The sequence below is a fragment of the Sinocyclocheilus grahami genome, unplaced genomic scaffold, assembly GCF_001515645.1.
Source record: "Sinocyclocheilus grahami isolate Dianchi unplaced genomic scaffold, SAMN03320097.WGS_v1.1 scaffold465.1, whole genome shotgun sequence".
In the NCBI taxonomy this organism is placed as follows: Eukaryota; Metazoa; Chordata; class Actinopteri; order Cypriniformes; family Cyprinidae; genus Sinocyclocheilus; species Sinocyclocheilus grahami.
Genome location: NW_015505644.1, coordinates 895,156 through 906,186, shown reverse-complemented (window position 1 = coordinate 906,186; position 11,031 = coordinate 895,156). Strand labels below are relative to the sequence as shown.

At 39.1% G+C, this 11,031-nt stretch overlaps 2 protein-coding genes across 2 annotated transcripts in view; both read left to right on the top strand.

The window, feature by feature from the left end:
• Positions 1 to 4,080: 4,080 nt before the first annotated feature.
• Positions 4,081 to 5,252, top strand: LOC107553156 (beta-microseminoprotein-like). Its single transcript, XM_016235283.1, has 4 exons — positions 4,081 to 4,136; positions 4,400 to 4,484; positions 4,601 to 4,715; positions 5,009 to 5,252. The coding sequence occupies exons 1-4, from the start codon at positions 4,134 to 4,136 to the stop codon at positions 5,127 to 5,129; spliced, it is 324 nt and encodes a 107-aa protein (XP_016090769.1). The 5' UTR covers positions 4,081 to 4,133; the 3' UTR covers positions 5,130 to 5,252.
• Positions 5,253 to 7,009: 1,757 nt separating this feature from the next.
• Positions 7,010 to 11,031, top strand: part of LOC107553121 (anthrax toxin receptor 1-like) — a 61,804-nt gene continuing 57,782 nt past the window's right edge. The window contains exon 1 of the mRNA XM_016235242.1: positions 7,010 to 7,239. Coding sequence (XP_016090728.1) covers positions 7,097 to 7,239 — 143 coding nt within the window. The 5' untranslated portion in view covers positions 7,010 to 7,096. The remainder of the gene's footprint in view (positions 7,240 to 11,031) is intronic.

Here is an 11,031-nt window from a genome sequence, read left to right as displayed (position 1 = left end):
GTCACTTGGTGTTTTTTGAAAGCCCGAGGACATTGATGTCGATGTGGAATATGTCAACCCATCGTTTCTTGTCAAAAAGCCTAATGGGGGGTTTCATCTTCCGATGTGGGCCGTTATAGCAAACCCCAACCGTCGCTGATGACGAATGTCGATGCCACACTGTGTCTGATAGCTCAGTGGAGATATATCATTGCGACAGAACTCACCAAGGCATTCTACCAAATTCCCCTTTCCAAATCTTCTATGAAGTACTGCAGGGTGGTCACGCCATTTAAAGGAGTCCGTGTGTATGCCAGATGTGCCATGGGCATGCCCGGTTCAGAAACCGCATTAGAGGAGTTAACCTGTCGCGTGCTTGGCGACCTCCTTCATCAGGGACAGGTGGCCAAGGTCGCTGATGACTTGTACTGTGGTGCCGATACCCTTGAGGATCTTCTTGCAGTGTGGAAAAAGGTCTTAGTGGCCCTCCAGGCATGCAAAATGCTTATCTCCCAGTAAGACGATCGTTGCCCCAGTCCAGACCAACATTTTGGGGTGGGTCTAGAATCAGGGTACTATTCGTGCCAGTTCGCACCGCATTTCAACATTGGCCTCGTGCACCCCTCCTACGACTGTTAGTGGTCTACGGTCCTTTATTGGTGCGTATAAAGTCCTAGCTCATGTCCTTAAGGGGTGTGCGTCGATCCTTGCCCCCTTCGACAACATGGTCGCTCGTGGTGAGTCGACCGCTGCGGTTATGTGGTCAAATGAGCTCCTCCAGTGTTTTCGTAGGGCTCAGCAGGCGTTATCCACTAGTTGCGCAGTGACAATACCACTACCTGATGACCAAATTTGGATTCTCACTGACGGTGCTCTTAGGGATCCAGGGCTAGGCGCGACAATGTATGTTACGAGGGGGGGGAAGTTGTTGATCGCCGGACACTTTAGCGCTAAGCTTCACAAAAATCAGATCAATTGAGTTCCGTGTGAGATTGAGGCACTAGCTATAGCCGCTGCCCTCTGAAGCATTTTGGTCCATATATTATTCAGTCATCACAGAAGGTGTGTGTGCTCACTGACAGTAAACCATGCGTACAGGCCTTTGAGAAGCTGTGCAGGGGGGAATTTTCTGCGAGCCCACGTGTTACTACTTTCTTGTCTACTGCAAGCCACTTTCAGGTCTCTGTCGTGTTGCTGGGGCTGCTATTCTCCCTTCAGATTATGCTAGTTGCCATGCTGCACAATGTGACAGTCCGGCATGTCAGGTGTGTAGCTTCGTCCGTGAATCCATGGTCTCCGTCGTGTGCCGTACTGATGTTGCCGACATCTTGCGGGGAGCTCAAAAGGTGCCCTTTGCCAATAGGGCCACATGGGTGTCTATTCAGGCTGAGTGTCCAGACCTCCACAGGGTATGCACACATCTTCGGCAGGGTACACGCCCTTCCAAGAGAGTTACCAATGTCAAAGATGTGAAACGGTATTTTTATACTGTTACCTTAGCAAGGGATGGGCTGTTAGTTGTGCGGCGTGACACACCACTGTCAAACACTACCGAATGCATCGTTGTTCCAAGGTTAGTACTGCATGGGTTGCTTATGTCATTGCACATTAGGTTAGACCACCCCTCGGCTCACCAGTTGAGACTTATCGTTGGTCGGTACTTCTACGGGCTGGACTTGGATTCAGCCATCCAGCTTACCAGTAAGGGATGTCACCAATGTGCTGCACTGGCTAAGTCCCCTGTGTTCGCAGTGGAGCAGTCCAGCTGTGATCCACCTGAGACGGTCGGGTCTACTTTTGCAGCTGATGTGCTTAAACGTGAGCGCCAGTTCATCTTAGTCGTTCGTGAGTGTGTGACAACCTTTACAGCTGCTTTGTTAATTGATGACGAGCGGAAGGAAACGTTGCGGGATGGTATTGTACACTTGTGTATTGGCCTTCATCCGCTTGATGGCCCCTTTGCTATAGTTAGAACTGATCCAGCACCAGGTTTTTCAGCACTGGCCAAGGACACAGTGCTTGCTCAATACAGGCTGGCCATTGAAGTTGGCGATGCTAAAAATATCAACAAAAATCCGGTGGCTGAAAAGGCCATCCAGAAGCTACAGGGTGAGATTTTGCGACTAGAACCACACTGTGGGGTCGTCACCCCCTTACTATTGTCTGTAGCTGTTGCTCGGTTAAATAGCTGTATTTGGTCACGTGGCATGTCAGCCCGTGAGATGCTGCTGCAGCGTGATCAGTTCTCTCTCGAACAGTTACCGGTGCATGACCGGGAACTGATTGCGTTGCAGCATGCACAACGCCTGGCTAACCACCCCCACAGTTTTAAAGCTAAAGCTCCACTGAGTTGGTGTGCACCTAGCCTTGATATTTGCCCTGGCGACCTTGTGTATTTGTATAGCGACCGTAACAAGTCACGAGCTCGAAGCAGATATCTTGTGCTTAGTTCAGACGGGACGTGGTGCAACGTCCGTAAGTTTACGGGTTCCCAGTTGCGGCATACTTCTTATAGGGTTCACTTAACAGATTGTTATAAAATTGACTCTTTCCCAAGTGTCACAGGTCATTGTGGTGACGGTGCAGCATCTGAGAGCGAAGAGGAGTGCCACTTGTTGCACCTCCGAGCGACCCTGACATAGCGACACCCCCTGGGTCTGATGACAGCGAATGTCCAGAGGGTAGGACCATGTCCCCATCAGGTTCGGTGGAGGTCCCGTGCCACGAGTTAGCCTCCCTCTCAGCTGTTCTGTTGCAGGCTCCTCGGTGGTCAGACCGTCTCCATCAACTTCCCGACAAGTTAAAGGATTATGAGCTGCACTAGATGGGCTGCCTTCACCCGTATCCTTGCTTTGCTTTGAGAAAGTTTTGTTGAAACTTTGAAGCTTTTTTTGTTGTTGTTTCAAATGCCCACAGGTGCCAGAGAAGAGGGGGTATGTTCTGGAGGGAAAATGGGTGGCGCCAGTATGTGTGACGTGACTCCTGATGTTGTCCGTGATCCCGTTGGCCTGGGTGGAGCTGGCGCATGTGCTTCTTGGTATTGGCCGTCGCCATTGAAGGCTTGACTAAACTATTCTCTCGTGTCAGTGATTCAATGTACCTCACCTACACACTGGCACTGTTTGTTTGTTTTCATACTGAAGTTCAGTCTGGTGGGTGTGCTGAGTGTCCACTGTGTGTTATCATATGTAAACAAAAGAGTCTTATTAAAAACAAATAAAAACTAATAAAAAACTAATAATTTTTAAAAAAAACATTACACGGGTTGCAACTCTAAATTTGATATCAAATGCATAGTTATTTTAAAAATCCAGATGCAAGAAGTTATTCTTATAGAAATATAAATTACTAACAATATAATTTATTAATCTTAATTCAAAATTAAAACTCCAAAACCAATTAAAAGAGCATTACAGCTGCCCATAATGTCAAGCCAAGAGCTGCATGCCTTTGGCATAGCAGTCAAACAAAAATGAATCTGCCTTAATGTAAGTCTCTGTGATGTTTTGTATACTGAGAACAGAAGAGGGCCAGATACTAAACCCTGAGGTACCCCAGTGGTTATTTGATGCAACGCAGACTCTTTTCCAACATAACCTGAAGGACTTATATAAGAAATCGTATATCTGTCATTCTAAATGTCTTTACTGTCATAAATTTAATACATCCTAGCCGAGTAAAAGTATTAATTTCTTTAAAAACAACAACAACATACTGACCCCACATTTCTTGAACAGTAGTGGGTACATTGGAATGCTGCTGAGCTGTTGTTTGCTTCGACATCAAAGTCCAGTCTTTACTTTACTTAGCACAGTACTAAAATTTTTGTACATTTCTGCTCAGCAGGTAGAGAAAAATTTGTAGAATATCAATAAACCACTGCAATTAGCTGTATGCTATTATTATAAAGTTTTCTTAATGCAATAGCAATGCAGGTGTTTGTGACCTTTTTTAAATTTTTATTCTGCAATTTAAAATATTGCAATAATCATTACCAAAGCACAAAGGAAATCAGTACTTAATAATAATAATAATGTAGTCAGTGTTTCCAAAATCATTTGACAAATCAATCATTAACATACTGCTCCACCCTCCTCTGTTCACTTAAATACAAGCATTGTGATTTTGGTTCACAAATCACTGTCGGCGTAAACATGGTAAGCTTCTCTTATAATACTGTATATGTTTAGTTTAATATGAAGATTTTAGGACTGTCGTTAGGTAATTTTCACAATTACAGAATTCATTAAATGTATGTGAATTTCATGAATTTCATTTTAGACTTGTTAAGCTTCAGTGATAATTAAATTTTACCATACAAACAATAAATTAATTAATAAACAACTCATTAATTGAGGCACTTTACTTAGCACATGTGTACATTTTTAACATCGGATCAATGTGTTTGTTGACTGTGAAGAGGCCGGTGGTTTTGGGTTTGTTTCTGTGCGCTGCCCTTTCTCTAGTCAATGCTGCATGCTTCGTTGAGGAATATAAAACATCAGGTATAAACTGTCCTTCGCTTTTATTGCATTACTAAAAAATGTGCTCTATTATAATTATCATTATTATTATTACGTTTTTTTTTCTTCCCCTGAATTCTTTCTCTGATCTTTCATAGTTACGTTTTGCCATGATGGGACAGATAAGACATGGCATCCTACTGGATCTGTTTGGAGAAACAGTAAATGTTTTGACTGTAATTGTTCTGCTGATTCCATGAGGTGCTGTGATGCGTAAGTACAGCATTTTTACTGTGTAGTGACATCACCATTGATTTCCTCAATCAATACAACACAAAGGAGTTACTTACAACGGAAGTAAATGAATTTTTTTTTGGAGGATTTAAAAGAAATTGATATTAAAACTGATATTAAATTCAAAAATAAAAATAAGTTATAAAAAGCATTTAATTGAAAACTCTTCAAGACCAAAGGTTATCGAACGAGTAAGTTAACTCGGATATTTTAATTTAAATATCTTACTGATAAAACATAATAATTCCTTTCGTTGTGTTTCATTCCTGTAGAATGCAGAGGCCTGTTAATTATCCGGACAAGTGCCAAGTGGAGTACGATTACACTACATGCACATTTGAAATATTTGAGAAAGTTACCTGTTCTGCTACCGGTGGTGTTATCGGGAAATGACGGCCATGAATTATGAAAAGGAAGCCATCTTCATTGTATTATCTGCTGATTTAAACGACACTAACCTGTGTTTAATTTGAAAAAATAAAAAACATTACACATGTGTTCATTTTCAATTTCAAACATGTTTTAACATTAAACAGCATGACGTGACATTGATAAAATTAAAGTAAATTGATTTTACTCATGTTTATATAATTAAAACAGAATCAATACAGTCTCTTTGATGTTTTTTTTTTACACATCAGCACAGACCCTATCTTGACACTTCTTTAACTCTTGATGTCATGTCTGTTAACTCTCAAAGGCAGGTTTGATTTGGTTCAAAAAACTTTTTTTGTTTCTCTCTTTACATCCCGATAGCAATCACTAAGTGGTCTAAATGTATTTTTATGTATTTATATAGTCTGTGGAAGGTGTAGGACCATCAAATGTTCGCCCAATCATATCTCTCGGTCCGAGGGCTACGATAGGCTGCTAAGGTGAACATTTTAAGATGAATATTTCACTTACTGGATAGAAGCAACTTACTTATACATACATACAGGTAATCTGTAGTAAATAATATCTTATCGATTACTTTACAGAATTTCATCGCACATTTCATCGCCAGCAACTGCACAAAATTGCATATTTTGCTCATTTTGGGCCTCTATATAAAACTGAATAAATCCTCCATACATGCACTATAAAAACCTTTAGTCTCAAATATGACACTCAACAAAACACCGCATATGCAAACAAACGCATATTTATATTATACATATTTTGTCTAAATGTTCAATAAAGTAGTCCATTTACAAAAATTAGATTTTTGGAACTATTGCTTTAAAATGTAAAGCTTTACAGGGAAAAAAAAAAGGTTGGTATTTGTTCAAATGTGATGCTGTCAATAAACAAACATTTTCAGTAACATTTCTTACCACTAGATGGCAAAATAACAACCTTAATAACTTTTGGGGTTTCTTTATTGCTTTAAAAAAAACGAGTATGGAAAGTTGTTTTGGAGTCAAGGGGCTGAGAGAGACAATGATTTTGCACTGTCTGGCAAAGACACACACACACACACACACACACACACACTCAAACATAAACACACACAACCACACTCCATCAATCTAGCAGCAACTGGGGCAGTGAGCAGAAGTGTGTCAGACTTTGGGGTGCATGTGCACATTTACATGTGTGCATTTGCCTTCTAGAAACTTTTTTCTAACCAAGAATCTTTCTTAGAGATATTTGCATTTTCTTTTTTCTATATAACCTACACTCTGCTACCACAGGACAGTTGAAGCAAATACAAATATAGTCTTTTGGAGAATGGTTTCTCCAAATTAACTGCACGGAACAGCTGCAAGGATTACGGATTGTCAAGGACCCTGTGGAACCTTACTTTTCTCTCATGGTCACTTTTGTATTTTGCCTGTAGTCCTGATTTAGCTTGACTCAAACAGTGCTTTACAACATGTGCAGACTTTGGAGGATAGCAGTTTTGCTCTGTGTCAAATTGGTGGACACTGCGAATGGAAATACAGGACTGCACTGTCTGGCAAAGACACACACACACACACACACACACACACACTCAAACATAAACACACACAACCACACTCCATCAATCTAGCAGCAACTGGGGCAGTGAGCAGAAGTGTGTCAGACTTTGGGGTGCATGTGCACATTTACATGTGTGCATTTGCCTTCTAGAAACTTCTTTCTAACCAAGAATCTTTCTTAGAGATATTTGCATTTTCTTTTTTCCATATAACCTACACTCTGCTACCACAGGACAGTAGAAGCAAATACAAATCTAGTCTTTTGGAGAATGGTTTCTCCAAATTAACTGCACGGAACAGCTGCAAGGATTACGGATTGTCAAGGACCCTGTGGAACCTTAATTTTCTCTCATGGTCACTTTTGTATTTTGCCTGTAGTCCTGATTTAGCTTGACTCAAACAGTGCTTTACAACATGTGCAGACTTTGGAGGATAGCAGTTTTGCTCTGTGTCAAATTGGTGGACACTGCGAATGGAAATACAGGACTCGTGCCGGAAAGAGGGACAGCAGCTTCCTCCTGCTATGGAGGTTTTGACCTCTACTTTGTACTAGACAAGTAAGTTATCCTGTGATTTACCACCTTTTCTTACCAATGCATGGTCATCACACTCTGTATATGCTGTGTTGGCATCTGTACACCATGTAAGACTCACTTTGTCTGAGGGCTTTAACCCATTGTTTTGACTTTTGCTCATGCAGAATTAGGTTTACAATTTAAATGCAATTTTTTTCAGCGATATAAGGTCTATTATGTGGCAAAGTTTCAGGTTAAGTGATGCTTTCATGTACTGTATTAATGTTTTATCTTTTTTTTTTTTTTTTTGATAAAAATTTACCCAAAAGGTCACATTTTGATACTTTGAAGATCATTTGAACATTTAAAATGACTGAACTTCATTATGCAAAGTGGCACTTTTCGGAGCACTACAGTAAATACATGTTTCTTCATTCTGCTCAATGACTTTTAATCCAAGTTTTTTCCCCTTATATCTATTGTTTTGTACTTCGATTGTTTTACTTTTTGTGAAGTATGTGTTGCTTGAAACGTGTGCATATGATATATTTCTTTGAAGCAATTTCCATGTTGTTTGATATTTCATTGTTTAGTGCATAATGACATTCACACAGTGTTTGCAAGAGAGAGAGAGAGAGAGAGGAAAAATCTAATAAAGATTACTGTTTTCCTCTGTAACATATGTCTCATCCAACAACAATAATGCATGAGGTGGGAAAATGGCATGTTAGGGGTCAATGCGGACACGCTGGCTTGATGCAAGTTTACAAATATGCAGCAATGAGCCAAAAGACTGCAAGGGAAGGATAGATTAAACAGCTGGCTTAAGAGGCCATTTGCCATATTAATTCCACATATGCAGTTCAATAGAAAAGTAATGTACACTGGGAAAAAATCGATGATTTAGGATTTGTTTTGAAACAGTTTTCACTTTGAAATTGCTATTTCATGAAATACAACAAAGAAACAGCAAGTAATATTGAATTGTATTTGAAATTTTGAATTTTCTGACTTTTTATATGTAGTTCAGAAATGATTACCGTGCATTTTGACTACAAAATGAGGTCTTGTTTGATAATTTACTTGGCAACTCGCAAGCTACCTTGACCTAATTTTGGCATGCAGTGTTGCGAAAGCCCTAGGACTTATAAAAGCACATGCAAACACAATTACACACAGTTCTAAACTCAATCATCACACTGTGATGTTTACCTGTGTGCTGCTAGCTTTTATACAATATAAATGCACACACACACACACACACACACACACACGTGGACATAGAATAGATTGGATGTGGGTCACAGTTTCCAGCTATTTCGTTTCAGTCTAAACTTTAACGCTACTTGGCAACTTTTCCCCAGTGTTATGTTCATGTTCGACGAATGTGTTTTAAGTATAAAAAACACAGCTGTGTTTCCTAATACATGTAAATCATTCCTCACAGCTCGCCTGTCAGTTCGGCTGTGAATGTGATGTTATTGTTGGACAGATTCATACTGTTATACAGTGACATGTCAACTCATTTCCCCTTTACTCCACTGCCCTGGATACTGCAAATCAAATTAGTTTTCATTTCATTCATTTTGTTTTTTCAGGAAGAACATTTTCCTGAACATGACTATATTGATTATGCTATTGTCTGTTGGTGCAAAGAACATTTATAATGCAATATTCATGTAGTGTTCAGTCATTATCAGCACCCAGTGGCTGAGCCCTGATGACAGAACATGCCAGCAAAGCGAATAGCTGTAGTCCAAATGTCTGAGAATGCTAGTGGAAGATTTCTATTTTGCAGATTTAAAAAAAAATAAAAAAAAATAACATAAAATAAAATAAAATTAAATTAAATTAAATTAAATAAAAATTAAATAAATAATAAAATTTTAATTATATTATTGTTATATAAATTAATCATTCTAAATTAGTCAGCATAATAATTTGTAATTATTATAATAATTAATGTCAGGATTTTAGTATTTGGTGCTTTCAATTTCATATCACTCATACATACATATACATGCGTGTGTGTGAGTAAAAATGTTCTCTAGAATGATTTAAAAATGTGCATCTTGTGCTTCAATGGAAATCAAGCTCATAATTGCTTATAATTAATTTAACATCGTAGCTTTTCTTATTGTACAAAATACTAAATCTTTATTTCCAATAAATAATAAAAACTCCCCATTTCAACCCAACTGTACTATTGAAGCAAAAAAGCAAAGACAAAAACTGTCAAATCCGACGTTTGCAATAGCCAAGTCAAGTCACCTTTATTTAGCACTTTATACAGTACAGATTTTTACAAAGCAGCTTTTTACAATGATAATCAAGAAAATAATGATTCAGTGATGCAAACAGAATTCAATTTTGCTGCAAAGCAGCTCTAAAAACAAGAAGACAATAGTAAACAGTCATTATAAAGCAAATTCAGTTCACTGTTAATTCAGTGCCGTTTAAGTCAATCAATAATTGAATGAGTTTAATTCATCTATAAAGCAGCTTTGGAGAAAACAATAATGTCATCGTCCAGTTCACTTCACTTCTCAACCAATAATGTCAGTGCATTTAAGTCATTAATATTGCCAAATAGTAAGTGTCCCTAAGTGGCAAGGAACCCAAAATCCATCTGTGACAAAAATGGAGAGAGAAAAAAAAAAAAACCTTGGGAGAAACCAAGCTCAGTCGGGGAGGCCAGTGCTCCTCTGGCCGACAGTTGTCAGATTCATGTATTTTAAATGCTACAGCAGATATAAACATAACTGGTCATAATCAGTCAGTGTAACAGTCTATTAAGAATCTTCAGCTGACAAGAAGAGATGCAATGGAATTCATTTAGCATATAAAACAGAAGCCTTCCAGCTATCATGGGACAATGCCCACCATTAAGTTCTGGTTGCGTTTAACACGGGTTTGTTTATCAACACAAATCAATCAGCAATCACTTGGATGTGAGTTATGGGAAAGTCAGTGCTTGGTTGCTCTACTTATGGGCCATTTCTGTGGCTACACTTTATAGCTGTGGGCTTGATGGTTTGGCTCCTGTGCTCAGGAGGGTCTGTGAAGGCCATTTACCATTCTCCTCCATTCATTCAGCTCAAGCGCTTTTGCAGACACAGTGGTGGGAATAAAGAAACATGTGTTATGAAACTAATAATGTCACTCAACTCTAATGACCAGGAAGGCCTGTTGTTGTTTCTGAAATAGTTCTGGAGCTTCTGCTTCTACTTGGTCAATCACATTCAGTGATCAAACTATTTGAACATTGTCCTAAATTTGAAACATACCGTTCTCTGTGAACTTGTCATATATCATCAAGGTAGAATAACTAATTAACAACATTTTGGAGAAATCAGTAGTCAGCTTTGTTTAATGAAGAAATTAAGTCCCCAGTTAAAGCAAGAATGAAATGAAATCAGTGCCCAAAAGAACTGACATGAGACACAAAAAGCTGGAAGAGAAGTTTAATCAAAAGTAGAAATGTTACACTATAGCTAAATGTATTAGCTAATGAATCCACAAATAAAGTACTGTAACTTGGATTGCAGTTTAAACATGATAATATACACTGAACAAAATTATAAACGTTTTTGCCCCCATTTTTTTGTGAGCTGAACTCAAAGATTTAAGACTTTTTCTATGTACACAATGTCCACCAGAGCTGTTGCTCGTGAATTGAATGTTCATTTCTCTACCATAAGCCGTCTCCACAGGCGTTTCAGAGAATTTGGCAGTACATCCAACCGGCCTCACAACTGCAGACCACGTGTAACCACACCAGCCCAGGACCTCCACATCCAGCATCTTCACCTCCAAGATCGTCTGAGACCAGCC

What these genes read in the sequence shown, in the direction of transcription:
- LOC107553156 (XM_016235283.1), top strand. An exon ending in TGAGGAATATAAAACATCAG is followed by an intron (nt 4,485 to 4,600) that starts GTATAAACTGTC and finishes GATCTTTCATAG; the next exon opens with TTACGTTTTGCCATGATGGG. An exon ending in TCCATGAGGTGCTGTGATGC is followed by an intron (nt 4,716 to 5,008) that starts GTAAGTACAGCA and finishes TCATTCCTGTAG; the next exon opens with AATGCAGAGGCCTGTTAATT.